The sequence below is a fragment of the Babylonia areolata genome, chromosome 30, assembly GCF_041734735.1.
Source record: "Babylonia areolata isolate BAREFJ2019XMU chromosome 30, ASM4173473v1, whole genome shotgun sequence".
In the NCBI taxonomy this organism is placed as follows: Eukaryota; Metazoa; Mollusca; class Gastropoda; order Neogastropoda; family Buccinidae; genus Babylonia; species Babylonia areolata.
Genome location: NC_134905.1, coordinates 9333944 through 9359465, shown reverse-complemented (window position 1 = coordinate 9359465; position 25522 = coordinate 9333944). Strand labels below are relative to the sequence as shown.

At 42.7% G+C, this 25522-nt stretch overlaps 1 protein-coding gene across 5 annotated transcripts in view; it reads left to right on the top strand.

Moving 5' to 3' along the window:
• The window catches only part of LOC143275525 (uncharacterized), a 55729-nt gene that overhangs the window by 16080 nt on the left and 14127 nt on the right, over positions 1–25522 (top strand). For all 5 annotated transcript variants that reach the window (XM_076579701.1, XM_076579704.1, XM_076579699.1 and 2 more), the window contains 6 exons: positions 16522–16730; positions 18274–18479; positions 18822–18892; positions 19941–19986; positions 21210–21281; positions 22395–22519. In XM_076579701.1, coding sequence (XP_076435816.1) covers positions 16522–16730; positions 18274–18479; positions 18822–18892; positions 19941–19986; positions 21210–21281; positions 22395–22519 — 729 coding nt within the window. The remainder of the gene's footprint in view (positions 1–16521; positions 16731–18273; positions 18480–18821; positions 18893–19940; positions 19987–21209; positions 21282–22394; positions 22520–25522) is intronic.

Below are 25522 nucleotides of genomic sequence, written 5' to 3'. Positions count from 1 at the left end.
GGCCGACATCTGAGTCACACCACGGATACTGGTACCCTGACCAGCGGTACGACGACGGACCATCAGCCGACTTCTACAGGAGGTACGGGGGTGAGAGCTGGAATCATGACGGGAGTGAGATGCAGGACTGGAACTACCATGTCCAGCCATACCCCCACTATGCTTCTATGCATCACTTCCCACCATTGCGATCTACACGAAACGCCAACGTCATCAGTGTTCGGTCTGATAACACTAACGTGACTCAAACAGGTAGTATGAATGATACTATGACACAGGGACACAGTACTTCACAAACATCTACCGAGACAGACAAAGAGACTGCCAAAGGAACTGACAAAGAGACTGAAAAAGAGATTGACGAAAGCAAAGACAATACCCTCACTAAAAACAAGAGAAAACATCTGCTGTGGACAACGAAGTTTACGTATGCAGACAACAGATATCTGACAGTGACACGCCCTCCGTGACAGTTACTGTTACTGACGTTACCGTCACTGACAATCAGCCACAATATACCGCACAGAACGACACGGAAACAAACAACGAGCAAAACACAAAACCACAACAAACTTGTGAGGCAACGAGACAAACTGACTATAGCAACACAAACACAGCAGAACAGGTAGATGTGACAGACCACTCGGTGACGGAACCACACACACAGTCAGCGACAGAACGCAACAGCCAAGACAAGGCCACAGCAGTGCACAAGACACGGAGCTCCAGAGACAGAAGTGCACGTGACGCGCCGGCAGCTCTGTTGAGAAGTGCCTCGTGTACAGCAACCACAACTAAACGACAAACTACTATTCAGGAAGCAACAGGTAGAACCACAAAACAAAATAACCAATAGAGATTCAGCCAGGCTCAAGTCACGAAGAATATTAACTTTGTCACAAATAATATTGAAGGGCTTTCCCATGTGTATAACCATGAATTACAATCTTATATCAATAATTTTGATTTTTGTCTTCTTGTAGAAACGTTTACAACTCGGTTTCCAGAACATTTGTTCTCAGATTATAATGCTTTTGTTGTGCCGGGTGTTAGACTCTCGGATGGTATAACTGCAAGACTGTCCGGAGGTTTGACACTCCTTGTGAAGAAAGATTTTTCCAAGTATGTTGAAAAAATAGATGTGGAGTATGACAACATCATAGCAGTAAGACTGTCCAAAGATATGTTTGGCACAGACTTGCCAGTAATGCTACTTGGCATGTATTTACCACCGAGTACTTCTGACTATTATTGCAATACAGAGATATCAAATGGTGTTGCTATTGTAGAACAATGTATTATGGATTTGATAGAGTGTTATGGAAATATGTCTTTTCTGTAACTTGGGGACTTTAATGCACGTACTGGGGGTGAAAATGCAATAGAGAATGATGATATAGAGGTAGATGTGTTACTAGACGATGATAGGGAATACAAGGTATATCGCTCATCAAAAGATAACATTCAGAATGACTTTGGTAAATATCTATTGAATCTTTGCAGTTCTTTTGATTTTTCCATTGTGAATGGCACTATGAAAGAAGACATTGATTTTGGTAACTACACTTACATTTCTTCTACAGGATGCAGTATTGTTGATTATGTCATAGTATCACGTTGTTTGTTAAATTCTTGTGTTTCCCAGAATGTTAGACCAAGGATTGAATCAAAACACATGCCTGTAGAATGTCATGCACTGTCAAGCAGATATAGCTGAATTATGTCATACTCAGAATACTTATCAAGTTGAAAAACTAGTTTGGGACCAAGAAAAAAACGAGGAATTTAAAGAAAAACTGGGGTCTGGTGAATTTAAAATCCATTTGGAACGAGCTTCTTACCTGGTGAATCATAATGTTGATGAAGCCTTACAAATTTTCAATGATGCGTTGCTTTCTGCTAGTGATTGTATGAGAAAAAACATTACCATAGGAAATGTACGAACCGACCCGTGGTTCGACCAGGAATGTAACCAACACAGAAGAGATCTCCGTCACGATTTGAGACAGTACTACAAACTTAAGGATGACAATTTAACTATTAGAACTGCGTATAACCAGAAACGCAGGGAATACAAAGAGCTCTTACGGCTGAAAAAGAAAACCCATCGTAAAAAAAGTGTTGAACGCACTGCATGAGAATGTTAATAATCCTACCGGATTTTGGAGCAAACTCAAATCATTTTAAGGCAGAAAATCTGGTGAAAATAACGTAAGTAAAGATGAATGGTATAAATACTTCTCTCAGGTTTTTCAGTCTCAGGCGAACAATGACCTGTCAGACAATGTAGACAGCCAGTCTGAAGAACCTATCAGTAACGAGCAAAGCCAACTCAACACTGATTCACTTGACTGTGACATTACTGAAAGTGAAGTCTGTGCTGCAGTTCGTTCCTTGAAAAACGGCAAGGCAGCGGGCCCTGACGGGATCATTGGAGAAATCTTTAAAAATTCTATCACTGTGATTGCTCCATTTTTGGTCCTCTTGTTCAATCAACTCTTCTCTTCTGGAAGTTATCCCCTACAGTGGTCGGAAGCTATCATCCATCCCATATTTAAAAAAGGTGACAAAAATTTACCAGATAATTATAGAGGGGTATCCCTATTGAATATATGCAGTAAACTGTACAGCCATGTATTAAACGAACGATTAAATAAATGGACTGAAAGTAACAATGTCATTAACGACTGTCAAGCCGGTTTTAGAAAGAAATATAGCACAGTTGGTCATGTTTTTACATTATTCACCATGGTTCAAAAGCAATTGTTGCTGCACAAAAAATTATATGTTGCTTTTATCGACTTTAGAAAAGCCTTCGATTCTGTTGTCCGTATAAACTTATGGAAAATTCTAAAGAAAAGGGGAATGAATGGGAAAATGTACCAAGCCATTACAAGCATATATAACATTGTGAAAGCAAGAGTTAGAGCTGGCGGTGAACTTAGTGATTCATTTATGTGTCCTTCAGGGTTAAAGCAAGGAGAGGTATGTAGTCCAGTTCTGTTTTCCCTCTTTATAAACGAATTAGCAGAAGAAGTCATTCAGAAAGGTGAACATGGTATTCAGCTTATTCCTGATTTATTAGAAATCCTAATTCTTATGTTTGCTGATGATATTATTTTGATTTCTGACTCGATTGTAGGCCTCCAGAATCAGTTAAATGTTCTGTTCGACACAGCAAAGAAACTTGGGCTGATAGTTAACTTCGAGAAATCAAATGTTGTTATATTTAGAAATGGTGGCTATATCTCTGAAAAGGAAACGTGGTTTTATGGCCAGAACAAGCTTACAGTCGTTAACATGTATAAGTACTTAGGAATTATCATGTCCACCAGACTTTCCTTCACGCATAGTTTGAATGACATGGCAAGTCGAGCGAAGAAAGGAGTCATTACTATATTTAGATTCCTGTGGTCATTAGGAGAAAAATCACCTACTATATTCTTCAAACTTTTTGATGCTCAGATCCAGCCAATACTTAGTTATGGGGCTGAGGTTTGGGGAATCATTGCAAATGTTGACACTGTGGAAAAGGTACACCTTTTTGCTTTGAAAAGATTCTTGAATATCAGTTTAAGAACACCTAACATAATGGCATATGGAGAACTTGGACGGTTCCCACTGTATGTTAATCTATACCTAAAGAGCATTAAGTATTGGTTGAAAATTTTGAAAATGTCGCCCCATCGCTTACCACACAAAGCGTATAAAATGCTATTATACTACTATTACAGTAATAAGAACACTTGGGCATCATCAGTCTGCTTTTTCTTATATAAATTTGGCTTTGAGGAGGTCTGGGAAAACCAAGGGGTCGGTAACGAAAATGAATTTTTAAAAGTCTTGAGAAATAAGCTAATTGATGAATACAAAACACAGTGGTCTTCTGATATGCTGCACAGTGAACGTTTTCAATTCTATGGAACATTTAAAAGTGATCTTATTTTATCTCAATACTTACAATTAGTAAATCATTTGCGAGCCAGAATCAGTCTGATCAGAATGCGACTGGGTGTGTCTGAATTGTGTGTCCATAAGTTGCGTTTCAGAAGGAACTTGTCAGTAAATCAGCTGCTTTGCCCATTCTGTGAATTTCAAATAGAAACTCATTTTGTCTTACAATGTCCAAAGTACCAGGATTTAAGAGAACAGTATATCCCTACCATATATTATAATTATCCATCACAGTTTAAGCTGACAATGCTAAAACGTTGGTCATCCGCCTTGCTCTGTTCCTTGAGAAAGCTCTGAAAGTCCGTCGTATGTATCTGTTGGATTGATAGTTTAAGTATGTCATCAATACTTACATGAGTGTGTGTGTTTGCGTGCGTGTATGTGCGCGAGTGCATAGGTGTGTGTGTATTTAAATGTGCATGTATGTATGTGCATAGCTGTGTATATGTGTACATGTACACGAGTTTGGATAACTATGTGCACATGTTCAAATTATGTAATATGGTTTTTGATCATAACTTGCGTGACCTTGCAGGGAATCATTCATCTGATGTGACTGTGAATTTGTAACCACCCTCAATGACATGGGCCAGTGGCCTATTCATTAAACCATTCAGTGTTCAGTGTTCTCTCTCTCTCTCTCTCTCTCTCTCTCTCTCTCATCAAAACTCAGTCTTATCGCTATAAACATAAAAATGATTTTGATCTACTTTGTCCAGTGTGTCAAGTCTCAATTGAAGATGAAGTCCACTTTGTTTTGATGTGCCATGTACTGAATGATTTTCGTGTGCAGTTCATACCAAAGAAATATGCAGAGCCATGCTAGTTCTGTCTGGGTCTACTGATGGCATCAAACAATGAAAGCATTATTCGGAATTTAGCATTGTATCTTTATTAAGTTAAGAGAGACAATTATGTCTTGATTTTTGTGTTGTAATTCTCTTGAAAGGACTCTGATTCTAGGTTTGATCATACAGTTATGTTTTAGCCCATCTTTAATGAATAAAATATCTGAATCTGAAACTTAATCTCTCTCTTCTTTCGCTTTCTCTCTTTTCCGTCTCCTGTCACCCCGCCCCCCTCTCTCTCTCTGTGTCTCTGTCTCTCACTGTCTGTCTCTCTGTCTGTCTCACTCTCGCTCTGTCTCTCACTGTCTGTCTCTCTGTCTCTTTTTGTCTCTGTCTCTCTCTATTTCTGTCTGTCTGTCTCTCTCTCCATGAGAAATATGTAGATTAAATTCAGCTGACTGCCATTGAAGCGAAAGGGCTGACAAAAATGGCTGCTAAAGTGCGTTTGCTTAAAATCGCATCAATCATATGCAGTGATAAGGCAGCTGCTAAATTAAAACTGATCAGAAGGTTTCTGCTGTATACCGTATTAGCCCTTTCCTAGGCGGTCTGGTTAACTCTCTCCATCCGAACGGCGAAAGAGACGACGTTAACTGCGTTTCACCCCAATTACCACCATCAAAATATTGCAAGCGGAAGGCTCTTATACTGAAGACGTGAATGTTGACAAAGAATACCACAATTCTGACGACGGAAGCTAAAGGTTGGGTCATTCAGACACCCACTGGACATCCGAGGGGTGTGTGTAGAGGAGAAAAGAGGACTGGCCGTACTGAGTGAGTTAACAGTGTTTATCTGTTTTAACTCCGTTTCTGATTGAATGGCTGTGTCTTCTTCTTCTTCGTCTTCTTCTCATTGGTAGTAGTAGTGGTGGTGGTTGTGGTAGTAGTAGAAGTAGTAGTCCTCAATTTTACGTCACGTCTTTCCACTTGAAGTGATGTTAGACGGGGGAAAAGGGGTTTGGGGGGTATGGAGAAGGAAGTGAGGAAGGGGGTAGGTGATGTATGGTTAAGGAACAGATGCATATTAAGCCGCATGTGTGTGTGTGTGTGTGTGTCTGTGTTTTGTGTCTCTGTGCAGGTGTCATTCTGTTTCTCAACCTCATTGTCTGTCTGTCAGTCTCTGTCTGCATGTCTTTCTGAGTCTCTGTCTGTCTGCCTCTCTGTCTCTGTCTCTCTCTCTCTCTCTGTCTGTCTCTCATTTTCCTCTAGAATTGAAAACAGGATAAAAAAAAAAGAAAAGAAAAAAGAGGGGATATACCGGTGTAAAGAAGAGTTGTGGTTATTGAAATTCCACCCTCACACCAGCTGCTTCTCGTCGCAACGACCCCCTCACACCCCAACACCCCTCCACACACACGCACACACACACACACACACACACACACACACACACACACACTGACCCGCTCCCCCCGCCCCCCAACCCCCCACTCCCCCGTCCTGTCTCTCATGAATTGGAAAAGAGATAAGAAAGGGGGGCTACAAGTAAAAAAAAAAATTTTTTTAAAGGAGTTAAGTGGTTATCGAACATGGGTGGAGAGGGGAATGTGAAGAGAGACTGTTTTGAGTGTTTGGTTGAAACAGGTTCATGTTTAACTTTACGTCGAGTTGATAGGACCACACATGCTGCGCACGTGCATACGCCCTCACCCTTCATGCACGCAGAATATGCCAGCCACTCCTCTTTCCTTGTAACCCCACCCCCTCCCACCCCACTCACACACCTTTTTCAAGATCTGTGTGTGCGTGTATGTGTGTGAGTGCGTGCGTGTGAGTGTGTGTGTATGCGCGTGCGTACGTATGTGTGTGTGTGTGTGTGTGTGTGTGTGTGTGTGTGTGCAGTGTATGCGAGCAAGCGCATGCGCGCAAGTTTGTCTGCGAGTGTAGTTTTCTGTGATGCGTGCGCGCACGCGCGTGTGTGTGTGTGTTTGCGTGCATGCACAAATCTTGCGTGTTTTATATTAATTTTTGAATACCAACGTTGTGGCGGTATGCGAGTATCTCCGGTGTATACATGTATACACTCACATAACGTCTTACGTTATCTTAACTCGACAGGCCCAGGAAAATGCCTGAATCAATAACAAGCTGGACAAGGTAATCATGGTGGTATTGTGTGTCCCGGTTCAGTACAGGAAAATTGAGCGGGCGCTAAGTGGTTTTAAGTGGTAAATGGTAAAGGTAATGGTAAATGCATGATCTGTCACCTGTCCAGGCGGTGCTCACGTCGTAATGTGTCCACGGGTTTGTGTCTAATGTACGAACCGTACTTTTTACTGCCTCCACCCCTCTCCCTACACCTTGAGTGATGGGTCTGTGTGCTAGTCATTCGGATGAGATGAAAATCCGAGGTCCATTTTGCAGCATGCACTTAGAACACGTAAAAAAAACCTACGACAACAAAAGAGTTGTCCCGGGTAAAATCATGTTAAAAAAATGTTTAAAAAAAAGTGTTTAGTTCTTCTTGTATCTATCTGTCTGTTTCTTGCCCCTCTCCCCCCCCCCTCTCTCTCTCTATATATATATATCTATCTGTCTATCTCTGTCTATAATTATGTCTGTCTGTTTTTGTTTTGTTTATTTGTTTTTTATGCAATTGTACAGTTTTCTCTGTGTGATTGTTTCTTCTTGTTGTTTTGGTTGTGTGTGTACGATTTATGTGCTTGTTTGTTTGCTTCTCTCTTTCTTTCTTTCTTTCTTTATCATTGATTGTATGCCTCAAGTTTCAGTTTCAGTAGCTCAAGGAGGCGTCACTGCGTTCGGACAAATCCATATACGCTACACCACATCTGCCAAGCAGATGCCAGACCAGCAGCGTAACCCAACGCGCTTAGTCAGGCCTTGCCTCAAGGTCGGGTGGAAAAAACATGTCAAAAATTGATGATCTCATTCCACTGGTTGAATAAAATTTCATGACCTTTTGTTTCTCTCCCTCTGACAGAAACACAGAGAGACAGACTCAGAGAGAGAGAGAGAGAGAGAGTTAAAACCGATACGTTTTGATGCTGACACTTATGTCACTGCTGAAGGTGGCAGAATGGTTAAAACACACATCTGCCAGTGTGAGGGTCTGGGTTCGAATCCCCTCTCGCCCTTTCTCCCAGTTTTGACTGGAAAATTAAACTGAACGTCTAGTCATTCGGGTGAGATGAAAAACCGTGGCCCCGTGTGCAGCACGCACTTTGCGCACTGAAAAAGAACTCATGGCAACTAAAGTATTGTCCTCTGGCAAAATTCTGTAGAAGAAATCCACTCTGATAGGTACACTAATATATATGCATACACTCATTGCCTGGCAAAGCGCGTTGGATTATGCTGCTGTTCAGGCATCTGCGTAGCAGATGTGGTGTAGCGTATATGGAATTGTCCGACGCCAGTGACGCCTCCACAAGAAACTGAATCTGAAAAACTTAAACTGCTAATTCTGTTTACAGTTTTTGTGTTAATTTAAATTGTGAACAGGAAGTATTCTTTGTCCAAAAAAGAATTCATGCAGTAAACTTGCCGAGAAAAAAAAGCACAATCATTAGAATGACAGGATGGAGAGGAGAGATCACCTTTCATGATACAATACAATATGATACAATATAATAGACACGATACGATACAGCCGAACAATCGACACAGCACAGCACAGCACAGCTCAGCACAGCATAACACAGCATAACATAGTACAGTACAACACAGCACAACATACCACAGCATACTACAACATAGCAAAGTACAGCGTAACACTACACAACAAAACATTCCCGACACAGTGAAGCAGAGTACAACACTGCACTGCTAGCACAACACAACAGCGTTTTCAAAACATGCAGATTTCTCGATGCAAATGTCAACAAGCGAAATAAATCGACCTTCATCCTTCACGGAAGATCGATATTGACTGCAGGTATTCAGTTCAATCCCTGTATTTCTCTGTTTACAAAAGTAGAACTTTGTTCTGTGGTGGACACGCATCATTCACCGCGGGACACGTTAAGGATAAAAAGTACGTTCGCAATATCACGAAGTATTCGACAAGCCTGGTCTGGAAAGTCATGTGTTATGCAAATGTGTGAATGGGGAACGTAATCATAAACACGTCACACATATGCGCGCGCGCACACACACACACACACACGCACACACACACACACACACACACACACACAGAATACAAGTATCTGTGATACTTTAGGTATGGCTCACTCAAACAAGAACTAAATAAAGCCGGCTGCCGTAGCGAAGTGGTTAGCGTCGCTGGACTGACCGCAGGGAAGACGCGGGTTCGAATCCCTGCGGAGGTGGGTTTTTCCGCCCGCGGCCGGCTCCTACCCAGAATTAAATGTGCTGTGGGCTTAAATTGGACGACTGGGACCACACAGTCGAGTATCATCCACTTCACTTCACTTCACTTCTTTGGGTGTGTTGCTGTAATTTCCTGACCAACACTGCAAGTGTCTGTGTCTCTCGGGCCTGGTTGACGCCGGGATATCATTAGGAAGCGTTAAGTACAGCCTTGTCACGTAGTACCAAACCTGAACGGACCGCCATAGCAGCATCGTCATCAACTTCATCGTTATCCTTCTTCATCATCACTAAAAAATAAAATTTAAAATAAAATGAAACAAGTCCCAAATTATGTGGCCTTTCATGCCCTGTTCTCATGGTGACATCAGTTTCGACACCCCTCCACTTCCGTGTTTGGGGTGAGTCCTGTCAATGTCCTCAGTGTCGGCAGATTTATTGAGGGCTGTTGTTGGAGGGACGTGGTGGCGGTCTCCACTCTGGCAGGGACACTCACTCAGTCTGGCTCCGCGACTAAGCCATTATTGTCGTCAGTAGGGGACTTAGTAGGTGGTGTCCTTAGTAGGTTAAATCAAAACAGGCACTACTGAACACTACCTGACTCAGCGGCAGTGCAGGGTCTCCTCTGGTGTATGACCTCCTTGCGACCCAACTTCCATGGTTCCCTGAGGACTGCCGACGCTGGGACTGTGACAGACGAACCCGGATGTGGCCATGTATGGAAGACTCGGAATGAGCGGCAGATTATGGAATGGGGCAGCAAAAGTAAATGAATAAATTGTGTATGTAAGAGAGAGAGAGAGAAAGGAGATTACATAACATTAACGTTGCATGCACATACACGCCCGCACGTATTGAATAACATATAAAGACTACACATGTCAAACACCTCCCAGTGACGACCACAGCAGACAGAAACACAGCAGTGTGTCACTGCACACCCACCCTCTCTCTCTCTCCTTCTCCCCCTCTCTCTCCCTTACCCCCCCCCCCCCCCCCACCCCCCCTCCCCACACACACACCCCTCTCTCTCTGTGCGAAAGGTGCATTCATTGCATGTTGCTTTTCCTTTCATTCTCCTCTCGGACACGGCTGACGTCAGGTATGACCCAACTGAATGTCCCCAAGAAAATGCTGTTTTTCATCCAGACACCGGTTTTATTCATATGAATTTCCCTCTCTCATATGATTTTTTCCCCTCTTCATTTTTAAAAAGAAAAATTATTTTCATTTTAGGCATGGCTGGCGTACGACTGAATGTCCTCAACAAAAAGTGGTGTGTTTATTAATTTTTATCTCATCGAGACACAAGTTTTACTCATACAGTTGGCCCCCTCCCCTTTTTTTCTTTCATTCATTCTTTTTTTCTGTTTCTTCTTTCCCCCTCCCCCCTTCCGTTTTTTTTCCCTTTTATGAGAGGGAAGGTTTGTATTAGGCCTTGGTGTTTGCATGTGCGTGTTGCCAATTTTGTTCTTTACGTGTGTCGTCTTCTGATTCCTCTTTTTTTCATCTTTTTTTTTTCTCCATAATTTTCTTGCTTTCTTTCTTTCTTTTTACTTTTTTCTTTTTCTTTTGCACGTTTGGGGTATAAGAATTTTTTTTTTTTTAAAGATAATAATAATAATAATAATAATAAAAACACCCAGATAATGGCCCCTGAATATCAATGATGATAAGCGGTATGAGCAAACAGGACGTGATATCAAAGGTTTAGCTCATCATAACTCAAACGAGTATTTCATAACACATGTATGATTGACAATGTTACAAAAACGTTCGCTTAACTGTTGGAGACTAATGTTTAATGTACCGCTACGCCCACCTGGCGGAGATATCAGAATGAGTCACGTTTAATGGTGCAGCGTAACAAGATTTGTAAACTTTTCAATCTGAAATTAAAACAAAATTTCAAAAATAATTATAATGTCGTCAGTACCTCTTTTGACGGGGTTTATCAATGTGGAAAAGAATAGAAAAGAGACAACAACAAAAACACCACCACCACCACCACCAACAACAACAACAACAACAACAACAACAACAAACATCCTATGAATAGTACTGTGTTCCGAAGAAAGCGTTTCGCTCGGGACATTCATTTGAGTCATCCTGATCCTCAATTCAACGGCACTCCTCTCCATTTCTTTAATCCACTGACTGGAGTGATGGCCTAGAGGTAACGCGTCCGCCTAGGAAGCGAGAGAATCTGAGCGCGCTGGTTCGAATCACGGCTCAGTCGCCGATATTTTCTCCCCCTCCACTAGACCTTGAGTGGTGGTCTGGGCGCTAGTTATTCGGAGAGACGATAAACCGAGGTCCCGTGTGCAGCATGCATTTAGCGCACGTAAAAGAACCCACGGCAACAAAAGGGTTGTTCCTGGCAAAATTCTGAAGAAAAATCCACTTCGATAGGAAAAACATAAAACTGCACGCAGGAAAAAAAAAGGAAAAAAAAAAGGGTGGCGCTGTAGTATAGCGACGCGCTGTCCCTGGGGAGAGCAGCCCGAATTTCACACAGAGAAATCTGTTGTGTTAAAAAGAAATACAAATACAAAATACAAACAGAAACCCATGAAATCCTGAAAGAAATGACAATAAATTCCTGTGAGCTCGATCCTATACCAGCTTCTGTCTTTTCCCAGTGTGTCTCACATCTTCTCCCAACAATCACCAGTATTGTCAACTATCGCTTCTCACTGGAACGTTTCCATCCACTTTCAAAACTGCAATCGTCCGGCCTCTTCTGAAGAAATCCAACCTTGACACAAACATTTTGAAAGACTATCGACCAGTTTCTAATCTTCCATTCCTGTCCAAACTCCTTGAAAAAGCTGTCCTGAAGCAGCTAAACAACCACCTTTGTTTCAACAATCTCATCCACCTATTTCTGTCTGCCTATCGTGCTGACCACAGTACCAAAACCACTCTCCTCCACATCCTGAATAACCTACTGCTAGCGTCCGACTCAGGACAGATCTTTCTTCTCACTCTTCTCGACTTGTCAGCCGCCTTTGACACGATAGACCATTCAATCCTTCTTTCCCGTCTTCATTTTACATTTGGTATCAACGGCACTGTTCTAAACTGGTTCAAATCTGATCTCACTGATTGATTTCAGTCTGTCATTGTTGATAATTTCCAGTCTGAACCCGTTAAATTCGAACATGGAGTCCCACAGGGATCTGTTTTAGTCCCAGTGCTCTTCACACTGTACACTGCTCCTCTCGCTGAAATTATCAACCGCCATAATGTCAGTCATCATTCTTATGCTGATGACACTCAACTCCAGAAGAGTGATACCCCCGTAAAACTGTCGTCGCTCTTGCAAGAAACATCCGACTATCTTGGACATTCAAAACTGGATGACTCTAAATAAGTTACAATTGAACGCGCACAAAACTGAAGCAATGATCATAGGAACCAAGCAAAATCTCTCTTCCATTACAACTGACACAATCAAACTTGGCAGTACATCCATCCCTCTTTCCAGTTCAGTCTGGAACCTCGGCGTTGTCCTGGACAACACACTGTCCATGCAAAAATGTATCAGTCAGACATGTCAATCCTGCTACTGTCAATTGCGGCGCATCAGTTCCATCCGGAAATATCTGTCCATTGATGCAACATCTAGACTTGTCGTTTCTCCCATTCTCACTCGCCTTGACTACTGTAACTCTGTTGCCTGGTTTGCCTGCTTCATCCATTCAGTCTCTTCAGCACATACAAAACTCTGCTACCCGACTCGTCCTCAGAAAGAAAAAAATCTGAGCACATCACTCCTCTTTTGCAACATCTCCACTGGCTCCCCGTCTCACACAGAATAAAGTACAAGATCAGCACTCTATGTTATAAATGTATTCACAAACCTGCCCCTTCCTATCTCTGCAGCTGCCTTCACCTCCACACTCCATCTGGCTCACTACGATCGGCGTCGGATCCACTCTGTTTACGCATACCCAGATTCAAACACTCGACTGTTGGCCGCCGTTCTTTCTCTGTCTCTGGACCTTGCAATTGGAATGAACTTCCTCTTTCGCTTCGTCAAGTCTCCACACTCAGTTTTTTCAAGTCTGGCCTTAAAGCCCACATCTTCCCAAAAAAGCCTCCCTTCCCTGCCTCTTTCTTGTCTTCAGTTTCTCCAGTTTTAGAGTTATGCATGCGTGTGAATGACTGGTGCGAAAGCGCTTTGATTTGTCTCTGCGCAAGATTCGGCGCTATATAAATATCATCATTATCATTATTATTATGTATTCATATTGCAGTTTCATTACGTTAAAAAGCACAATGTCGATGAAAGTTCGCTTTTTAATCTTTTCATCTGCAAAGAAATGCTTTGTAATCGTGAAACAGATAATTTTATCATCAACATTTGTCACATCAGTCTCGATGATATTAATAAATATGTTAATTGTACATTTCATGCATTGCATCCGCATATTTTTTATTAAATCAGTAAAGTTGTCAGAAACAAAAACATCACACGGGTATAATTATTTCTGGACAATAATGATCAATACTTTCACGAAATGTACCGCAACTGAACTCTTTGTTCTGTAGCATTCTGAAGTAAACAGATCACGTGAGTCGTTCTGTCACAGGTGTTTTGTTCAGTTGTTGTTGTTGTTGTTTTAATCCACACCCTTCCATGACACAAAACTGTAAATTCACCCGGCACACCCCAACTTTCAACCCACCATGGTCAAGAGAGAAAAGAGACATTTTTCATATGACATGGCTGTTTCCGTTCTTTTTTGTTTGTTTGTTTTTTTGTTTGTTTGTTTTTGTCTTTTTTAAATACATTTTCGAGCGTGCGCGACGCACGCTGATATGCAAACGGAGTATCGAGGTCAGATCGTGTTACGACTGGCTGCCACAATGATTGTGTGGCCCGAGAATGGTCATGATTGTGTATCATTGAATTCACCTACATTTGCATAGCCAATGAATACCGAATTCGCCGAGCGAACATATTTGACGGTGTCGCAACTGCAGCGCTTGGTTGCTTGGCAACCGTGGAGAGGAACTTTTTGTTAGGGTTCCTTACACGATTTGATTTTATTTCATTTCATCCTAAATCACTTTCTTTTATTTTGTTTTAGTTTGAAATATTTTATTGTATTTTGTGATAATTTGGGGGTTACTAACTGCCTTTTTTTTTCTTTTTCTTTTTTAAATGGAAGGCGAAAGAAACAGAGAGAAAGAGAAAAAGAGGGATGGGAGAAGAGGGATGTTTTGTTGAATACTGTTCCCAAAAAAGAGATATTGTGGTGGGGGGCGGGGGTGTGTGGAGAGGGACAAACAGAGGTTCGGAGAGGAAGGGAGAAATGGTGGAGGCTTCACACACATTCAGAAAAAATCTTAGAAATTGAATTGAAATATTTCATCAAAGGATGGTCGTTAGAGATATATATATACAGAGACAGACAGACGGCCACAGACTGACGGACAGACAGACAGAAATATGAGGAAGGGTTAGGTGGGAGGATAAGCCCACCATGCTCCCCTTCCCCCAAACCATACTCTGTATTCTTTAATATTGCCCCCCCCCCTTCTCCCCCCCTCCCTCCCACCTCTCTCTCTCTCTCTCTCTCTCTCTCTCTCTCTGTCTATCTCTCTCTCTCTCTCCTTCTCCCTCTCCTTTTTCTCTCTCTGTCCCGCAAATAGTTGTAACAAGAGAGGTAAGTCGTGATTCTTATCTTTGACTCCAGAACAGTTGTTGTTCCTTGTGCTGTTGAGTGTCAGCCAATCTCTCAGTATAAGATCAATGTGACTGTCTGCTTGTGTTGACATTTATACTTACATTGTGTAACAGCCTGATAATGTAAATACCCCTCAGTGACCGTGTAACACCAAGGGAATGTGAAAATAGAATACGCCCATGTTTATTGCAACATAATAACGGAGGGAAACAAGTTGTTATGAAATAAAGAAGCTTTCGTTGGTTTACACACACACACACATCCGTCCACCCACTCTCCTCTCTCTCTCATTCTCTCTCTCTCCTGACCCACACGCGCACTCTCATTGACACCCCCACTCTGTTATTACCGTTTGTGTCATTGGCAGTATTTCTCATCATCACCACTTTCATCAAAAACATCGTGTTCATCTTTCTCACCCCACCCGCCCCATTTATCGTCTTCAATAAGCAGCAATAAACATGCTCTACACACATCTCCCACCCTCCCCACCCTCCCACACACACACTGTTAATAGCAGTTGTTATCATCATCATGATGATCATCATCATTAATATTGTTTTATCTTTCCCTCTTAAAATTTGTCATTATCATCATCATCAACATCGTTTATTAATTCATCCCACCCCTGTTCCTTCTACCCCGGGAAGCAAGAGACACCTCCATAGCCTCAACACCTTTTTTGACTCACTTGTGTAAACAAAGTGAGTCTATGTTTTAACCCGGTGTTCGGTTGTCTGTGTGTGTGTGTGTGTTTCTGTGTGTCCGTGGTAAACTTTAACATCGACATTTTCTCTGCAAATACTTTGTCAGTTGACACCAAATTAGGCATGAAAATAGGAAACATTCAGTTCTTTCCAGCCATCTTGTTTAAAACAATATTGCACCTCTGGGATGGGCACAAAAAATAAAAAATGAAGCCTAATTATATGCAAACTGCATTTACTGGGTTTTTTTGTTGTTGTTTTTTGTATTCTCTAAACTTGGCACTTTGATCTGATATTCTGACCCAACAACAAGTCATTTTTATCATTTTTTGTTGAAACAGGAACTTATTTTGCTAAGCATGGAAGTTTTATTTATTTTTCAAACTTTTTGGTGCAGATAGTAAAAAAGGGAAATTATTCTGTAATTAATGCTAGGGGACTTAAATCGAATCTGGTTAGGACTTCTTTTTTTTCTTTTTCTTTTTTTTTAATGCGAAACTTTATAATAACAAATGCAGAACACATTTTAACGTTTAGATTTTTTTTAAAGTGTATCACAAGTGAGTCTTGAAGGCCTTGCCCCTCTTGTTTTTTATTTTTTTTATCGTTAACATCATCACCATTATCATCATCATTATCATCATCATCATCACTATCATCACCACCACCATTATCATCATTACCATCACCATCACCCCCATCATCATCATAACAACCACCACCACCACCAACAACAACAGCTCCACCACCATCATCATCACCGCCATCATCATCATTACCATCATCATCATCATCACCACCGCAACCACCATCATCATCACCGACACCATCATTGTCATCATCACCATCATCTTTTTCCTCACCTTCCCTTTTCCCCAGGCAGCAAGAGCACATACTAGTTTGTTTTCATAGCAGTACTTGTCGTTACCGTCATCATCGTATCATCATCACCAACACCAATACCGCCATCGTCACCATCATCATCATCATCATCAACACCGTTTTTATCTTTCCCTAGGCAGCAAGAGACACCCCCTCAGCCTCTACACCTTCGACAAGGGCCGGGAGTACCACCGGCAGCTGCGCGACGACCTTGACCTGGAGATGGAGCGGGAGGAGATGGGGTTGATAGGGGAGTCGCCCACGTGGGCGGTGGAGGCTCACCGGTGGCCCACCCACTCCGGGGAGTCCCCGTTGCTGGCTCACGGCTTCCTGTCTCCTTCCAAGGTCAGTGTGCGACACGCAGCTCGCCTTCAGACAACATACTTCAACAGACGCAACACTTACAATCCCTTCACCATGCATACTCACATCTGGGAAAAAAACACAAAAAAACATGCCTTTTTTGTACGCATTCTTTCAATTGTTTTTTTCTTCTTCGGCTTTTAACACCACACAACTTTAATCTTTAAACATAAACAGCAGGCTAATTAATATGTATGTATTTTTGACTTTTTAACGCAAGCGCACAGTCTGTCCGATATCAAACTGCTGTTTAACCCAGATCTTCAGTTTTAACAGGTGCACCCCCAAGGGACACTCCTCTCCCCTTGTTGACTTGTGTAAGAGTGACTGCAAAGGAAGCCATTCAACTTTTTTTTATGAAATACTTAGATGATTCACCAATTGAAGACCTTTCTAACTGTGACTTCAACTATTTCAATGTAGTTCAAAGATGTGTTAATTTGTGTGATTGCAGTCGCCTCGATTTGAATGTTGGAAAAACAAGGCGCTCTCTCTCTCTTTTTTCTTTTTCTTTCTTTTTTTAAAACATTTTCATAAATGGTACTGAAGTTCAGCATGTTAGTTCTAATAAATATCTAGGGACAGTTTTAGACAAGTTACGTTTGAAACAACATGTTGATCATATCAACACGATATGTCAAACAAGGCCGTACTGCTTGCGGAAGCTCATGTCTTCTAATGTTAACACTGTCGTCTTCAAATCATTTTATTCGTGCTTCTTAGAATCTGTTTTGACTTTTTCAATTATGCGCTGGTGTGGAAGTCTGAGTGTGAAGTTTAAGAATGTTCTAATAATAATAATGAACTTATGGTATGGATGAAAGTGTGGTATAGAAGAGTGTTCGGCGAAAGGGAGGGGAGATGTGTTTTTGTTTCCATCTTCTTCTTCTTCTTCCCACCATTCTCATTATGACCTTCATGTTTATATTCGACATGAACATCCTGTTTTCTTCCTTTTCACTCTCTTCCTCTTTCACCTTCCCTTCATCACTCTCACTCCTCCACCTTGCTGCCCTTCTGCCTTTGCAGAAGATCAGATACGCACGTTAAAGATCCTGTAATCCATGTCAGCGTTTGGTGGGTTATGAAAACAAAAACATTCCCAGCATATCCCCGAAAACAGAGTACGGCCATACATGGCGGGGTAAATAAACGGTCATACACGTAAAATGTCACATGTCTGTTTGAGTGTATATGTGTGCGTGACTGAAACCTGAAAAAATGACACAGAAAACGATTGATGAGCGCCCAAGGGCAGCTGACAGTCGGCTCTACCCAGATAGGCAGCCCGTTGTGCAAACGACTCCGTGTTTGTGAAGCGCTAAGAGCTTGGTATCCGACCGAGGGTAGCCGTTATATAAGTATCCATTCCATCATCATCATTGCCTCTCCTCGTCATTCATACCCCCCTTCCTTTCTCTTCGCGACACAAAAAATATTATCTTCATCATCACTCATAATTATAATTCATCTTTTCTTTCTTCAGTTCACAACCTCTCCCTTTCTTTCTATTCCCCATACACAGATGGAAACGACGAACGGGTTCAGCAAACTCCCAACCAACCAGTCATCGGGCAAACCCATACGTGTGTCGGCCCCACCAGCGGGGTCTAATAACGGGGTGGTGTACTATAGACCTACCCGCTCCCATCAGTTCCTTGCCGCTTCCGACCTGAAGGACGGAGCCGACTGCGAGGACCTCGTCCGTTATGGGAGGCCCACCCGGACCACGTGAGTGGTGGTGGTGTAGTTGCTGTATGTGTGTGTGTGTGTGTGTGTGTGTGTGAGAGAGAGAGAGAGAGAGAGAGAGAGAGAGTGTGTGTGTGTTTGTGTGAGTGTGTGATAGCGCGTACGTGTGTCTGTTGGGTGTTATGCGTGATTGCATGTGTGTGTGTATGAATGTGCGTGTGCGTGAGTGTGTGCGTGTATGAATGAGCGTGTACGTGAGTGTGTATGTGTGTGTGCTTGTGCGTGTATGTGTGTGAAAGTGTGATTGCGTGTGTGTGTTTGAAAGAGAGAGAGAGAGAGAGAGTGTTCATGTCATTTTATTGATGACTGACAATGTTCTTACAGACTGCTTCGCGCCAGGCAAAAACTGAATTCATCTGCCATGTCCTTTGAGTTACGTCGTCAGCTGGATCAGAGTAAGTCCTTTGTATTCTCATGGTCAACTCATTTTCGACCCCCCTCCACTTCCATGCTTGAGGTGAATTCCTGTCAAGGTGTTCGGTGTCGGCAGATTCATGTGGGGTTGTCGATGAAGGGAGGTGGTGGTGGTCCTCTTGAGAGGAAACTCACCTGGTCTGGCTCCACGACCAAGCAATCATGGGGGCATAGTAGGTGGTGTCCTGTGTATGTTGATTCAGAACAGGCACTACTGATGTGACTCTGCAGCAGTGCAGGATCTCCTTTTGTGTATTTTATTTCTTTCTTCTTGTATGTACGTGTGTTTATGTATGCGCGCACACGTGTGTGTGTGTGTGTGTGTGTGTGTGTGTGTGTGTGCGTGCGTGCGCGCGCGCGTGTGTGTGTGTGTGTGTGTGTGTGCGTGCGCGCGCGCGTGTGTGTGTGTGTGTGTGAGAAGATTCTCAGTGACATGCTTTGCTGTGTGTTTCGTCTTTTCTCAGTTTTCTTCTCTGTTTCTCTTTCTTCGTCTTTTTGATGTTTCGAATTCATTTATTCATTCATTCATTTTAAGCCACCCGTCCTTCAGTATATAAATACACCATGAGTACCACAGAAATTGACATTACAAGATGTATTTATTCCTTTCTTTCCTCCTTCCTTTTGTTTGTCTGTGTTTTTCTGTCTCTTTTTTTCCTTTTCTCTCTCTCTGTCTTCCTATGCCTTTGTGGTATTAATTCTTTGCCTTTCTGTTTCTCAATTTTTTCCCCTTCCTTTCCTTATTTTCCCCCCACTATACATATTCTCGACAACTGTCAGACGTATTTCTGTTGTTATATGTTTTCTTCTTTTTCTACTTTTTCTCTCGGCCAGTCTTTCTCCTCATCTTTCTGCTTCCTTTCTTCATCTTTTTCAATCACATGATTTTTTTTTATACTATACAACTGCCAAACAAATTTATTTATTTGTTTTCTTTCTTGCTTGTTTTGTCTTTCTTGAGTCGACTCCCTCCGTCTGTCTGTCCATTCTTTCTTTTCTTTTTTTATGTCCAACGTTGTTTGTCGATAGGAATGGAGGAGATCAGATTGACCTGTGCCTTCAGCAACCCCAGAGAGTGAGTGAATTATCATCAGTACTTCTCATCAACTATACAATAAACATATTGTGTTGAATTGGTTTGTTAGTTTCGACGCAATGAATGGTTTGTTCATAAGAAGCCAAGGTCATTGCATAATAGGGAATGTGACACAATATCCCGTCAAAAGTTGTAAATGTTTGAATCAGAAATGACACATAAATATACTATAAACATTATCTGGCTTTGAGTTTAAAGGCTTGATAAAATAAAAATAAAAACCTGATATTTTTTGTTACCACCCTTTGATTTACTTATTACACTAACGTGCTGAAACGGAAGAAACAAGGTTCTCTATGATATTTTTGCCCATAGAAATCTTCACTTAAATTCTGGATTATAGGACATATAAAGACAAAATGCAGCTCGTCTATATATTCTCCACGTAATGGACTCATTAAGTCTTGTTCGGTTTATATCGTATAACTGAAATGAATAGGAATATTTAACCTGTACATTTGAACCATTCAAATTTCTTCAATCTTTGTTAGACAAAGGAGAATTTCCAGACAAACGTTTCAAGTCTATTATCCTACCGATGTACAAAACAGGAGAAGTGAACAATCCTGGTGACTACAGAGGTATTGCACTAGATGACACCAGCACTGAATTTTTTACTGCCATTATTAACAGCATGTAGCAAAAGTGTGTGACAGAAAATAATAGGAGATATACAAGCAGGGTTTTTTTTGTGTGTTTTTTTTTAATTTATTTTTATTATCCCACCATTGACTATTATGTTTACCTCGTTCAGAAACAGTTTGTAGTCAATCGATTGTTTGGTTGAATCATTTTTTATTTACTTATCATTTATCTGTTCAATACTTATACACTTATCTGTTTTGAATCGTTACCTATTGTTTTTCATTATCGATTCAATTATTAATTTGTTGCTTATCATTCACTCATTCATTAGTTGGTGTTATTTATTCTCAATATATCAATGTATGTATTTATTCATGAATCCATGCATTTATTTGTTTATCACAACAAAAAACTCAAAATAAAGTGACTGACAAGTCATGAAACTTCAGCCGATCTGTGAACGCGTCGTGACTGGTTTTGTTGGATCTAATTTGACCTGACCTCATCTGGCTTGATCTGATCTGTTCTCTTCTGACCTGGCTTGACGTGGCTTGACGACTTATTTTGGGGAAACGACAACAACAACAACAGTGCTTTATGTTTGTGTCGTTGTGAAGGTTTCTTCAGCTGCACCCAGACATTGATGGAGAGTCCTTTTATTCCTTCCTCACCGGTGCCCGTTACAACAGGTGTGTGTGTGTGTCTCTCTGTGTGTGTGTATGGAACCTGTATACAACAGTGTATTGCTGACGTTAAGGCATGGATGAATCCAAACAAACTACTATTAAATGATAGTAAAACTGACGCTATCATTATTTCTTCAAGGAGACTGTCTGTAAACAACTCTTTACCTTCCTCTCTTCAAATTGGAGATTCAGATGAAGTCTTGGTATCTTCAGTGAAAAATCAGGGTGTGAAGTTTGATTCAAACCTTTCAATGAAGAAACACGTGAACAATCTCTGCAAGGCTGCAAACTTTCAAATTCGAAAGATCAGTTCCATCCGACATCTCCTTATTACTCAGCTACACAAACTCTCGTGTGCTCTCTTGTCTTGTCCAGATTTGATTATTGTAACTCAATCCTCATTGGTTGTCCTCAATACTTAATGCAAAAACTCCAGAAAACTCAAAATGCAGGTGCAAGGTTAATCAACAGAACCAAAAAGACTGACAATATCACTCATCTTTTGGCATTCTCTTCACTGGTTCCAAATATCTGCCCGCATTCAGTGCAAAGTCGCAACTCTTACCATCAGCTCTATTTCGGGTGCTGCCCATCAGCATCTGAGAGAAGTCATTCAAACCTGCACACACCCTCGACAACTCAGATGATCTTCCGATTCACGGCGGCTACTCGCTCCCCGTGTTAAAACCCAGTCCTTCGGGTTTAAGGGAGGAAAGCGCTCAACAAGTATCCATTACTATTATTATCATTATTATCATATGCGTGTCTTTGTGTGCGTTTGTGTATGTGTGTGTGTGTGTGTGCGTGCGTGCGTGCGTGCGCGCGTGTGTGTTTTGTATATTTAGAATGCAGAACAGATCTCCGTCAGCTCTGTTTTATTAAATCTTCCATTAAATCTTTCTGAAGAAGCCCACATTCCCCCATGTACTGTTAAACATTCTTAGAGCAGCAATGCAAGCGTTGTACAAAGGTGCATTGTTATTATCATTAATATTATGAATAGTGTTGGGAGTAGTATTAGTGTTGTTCCTCTTCTTACTATTATCATTATTATTATCATTATGATCATTTCTTCTTCTTCTCTTCCTCCTCCTCCTCCTCCTTCCCCATGTGCAGGGCTCACTACGTGGACTCCAAGTGCCTTAGTCAGCACGGGGTGTACATGCCACGTCACAACCCCCTGGCCTGTTTTGTCCTCCCGCACAAAGCGGACGGTTTGGACACCTCCTCGGCCCCCCCGGGTAAGCCGTCCCTTCTCCATTTTCTCTTCGTTTGTTGCTTGTTTTGTTGTTGGTGGTGGTTGTTTGATATTATCAGTATTGTGCTTGAGTGTTTGGTTGGTTGACTGAAAAGAACTGTCCATGTAAATGTTTCCCTTTTTTTTTCCATTTTAGTGTTTAAATGCATGTTTTAAACGTCGGTATTTACATAGTTGAGCATGTTCTACATGGATAGGCACGTACAGATTGAAATAATATTATCATTATTGTTATTATCATTATTATTATCAATGATGAACATATATGCTTTTTTCAATGATGTTCGCCCTTCGGACTCGAAGATGACCATGGCTTAAAATATCAGATGGAAGATCGGTGGCTGTGGGTTCGGAGGTGACTGGTGAGGCCAATCCGGGCCCTGAAGGCTTGCCCACATGTGGGACACAAGTGAGTGGGTGCTGTCGTGGCAGTGGATCTTCCTCGGGCCTTTCGCACAGCACGCTTTCGTTGCGCTTCGGTGATGCGCCTGGCTTCAGCTGCACGGGCTGCTGTGGTGATCTTGCTGCGCCAAGCTGGACGGTCCAGAGCAAGCGTCTCCCACGTGTTGATGTCGACGCCCAGGTCTTTGAAGGACGCTTTGAGGCAGTCTCTGTAGCGTTTCTTCTGCCCTCCAACTAGGAGCTTGCCCTGACACAGTTCTCCGTACAGCAGCTGCTTAGGCAGTCGACTGTCTGGCATACTGATCATATATTATGTCCAGCCCATCTGGCTCGGGCTTTCTGCAGGAGGGTGTAGACGCTGCAGAGGCTATGTTCACTGTGCGAGAGAGCACGCTGCCCGGATAGGTGAAGTCGTCGATTGCCTGGAGGTTCTGCCCCTTTACTGAGATGCGCGGCTCCTGGTGTGTCTTTCCTGGGGCAGGCTGGTACATAACTTGTTTGGTGCTGATGGTGAGACCGAAGTTGTCACAGGCTTGTGAGAAGCAGTCCATTTCACACTGCATCTTATGCTGTGTGCTGGCGTTGAGTGCGCAGTCATCAGCAAACAAGAAGTCTCTGATGACAGTCTCTTTCACCTTTGTAACAGCCTGCAGGTGCCTGAGGCTGAACAATCTCCCGTCAGTCCTATATCTGACGTGAATTCCTCCTTCGCTTTCACGAAAGGCATCTGTTAGCATGGCAGAGAAATCCATACTGAACAGAGTCGGGGCGAGAACGCAGCCTTGTTTCACGCCGTTTGTCACTGAGAAGGCCTGTGACTCGTCTCCGTCATCCAGAACTTTCACCACCATGCAGTCGTGAAACTGCCGGACGATTGTGATGAACTTGCTGGGGCAGCCGAACTTCTCCATGATTTTCTACAAGCCTTCTGTGCTCACCGTATTGAAAGGCTTGGTCAGATCGACAAAGGTGATCAAGAGATCAGTTTATTGACCCTGGCATTTATCCCGGAGTTGGCGAGCAGCAAAAGTCATGTCTGCAGTCCCACGTTCACCACGAAAGCCGCACTAGCTTTCTGGAAGGAGACCTTGCTCAAGGTGTTGGAGAAGGCGGCTGAGCAGGAAGGGCCAGAATCTTCCCAGCAATGAACAAGAGGGAGATGTCTCGGTGGTTGTCGCAAGACTGGCGGTTGCCTTTCCTCTTGTAGATGTGGACTATGCTGGCATCTTTCAGCTGTTACGGAATCTGTCCCTCGTTCCACATGGACTGGAATAGTTCAGTCAGCTTTTTGCATCATGGCAGGGACTCCCGCTTTGTATACCTCAGCAGGGATTGCATCGGATCCTGGCACTTTGCCACAGGAGGAATGCTTCACTGCCTTCTTGACTTCATCTTCTGTGGGGAGGGTGTTAAGGTCCTCGTTGATCTCTACCTGGGGCAGGCGAGCAACGTTGTTGAAGTGCTCAGCCCACCACACCAAAATCTGTTTCTTATCTGTCAGCAGCTGTGTCTCATCTGCGGTGAGGAGCCGGAGGACTGGGGTCTGTATACAGCCTTAAGTGCATCATAAAAGCGCTTTGTGTCGTGGCTGTCTGTGTAGCTCTGGATTTCATCCGCCTTCTTGCTGAACCAGCTGTCCTGCACGTCGCCAAGTCTCTTCTGCACATTTCTTTTTGCGTAAACCATCCTTGGCTTGTGTGACGTAGCGTCGTTATGATGCGCTCTGAACAGTTGATTTTTTTCTGTTATCAGTGCCTCTATTTCTTCATCATTCTCATCGAACCAGTCTTGGTTTGTTCGAGTTGCTGGTCCGAGATGTTCGAGGGCAGTAGTGTAGACAGCACCTCTGAAGGCCATCCACTGTTCCTCAACACTGGTCCCGTCTTCCTGTGGTGTGTCTGGCAGTCTGCCTTCAAGGTCGTTGGCGAGTTCTTTCGTAACATTCAGCCTCTTTGCAGTTTTCTGACCTTGGAGTCTTCTCATGGGCAGAATGTGAAGCCTGAACTTGGACACAACGAGGCGGTGGTTGGTCCAGCAGTCGGCACCACACATGGTTCTTGTCACTCTGACGTCCAGCCTGTCCCCCTTCCTGGTGATGACGTTGTCTATAAGATACCAGTGCCTCGAGCGATGGTGCATCCATGACGTCTTCTTACGGATGGGTAGGCGGAACAGGGTGTTGGTGATGACAAGTTCATGTGTGGCACACGTCTTGAAGAGCAGAAGGCCGTTGCTGTTACACTTGCCAGTGCTGTGTCTTCCAATGATCCCTTCCCAGGTTTGGTAGTCTGTCCCTACTCTGGCATTGCAGTCCCCGAGAACAATGAGCTTCTCTGACTGTGGGACTGCTGAAATGAGGGCGTCGAGTTCTTCATAGAACTTGTCTTTAATGTCATCTAGGTTGGTCATGGTGGAGCGTAGGCACTAATCAGCGTTGCACTCTTCTTTGAAATTGGGAGCTGAAATGTCATCAGACGGTCGTTGATACCCTTTGGAAGCTTGGTGAGTCTACAGGCCAGGTGAGATTTGATGGCAAATCCCACGCCTGCTTCTCGTCATTCAGCACTGCTGCGACCACTCCAAA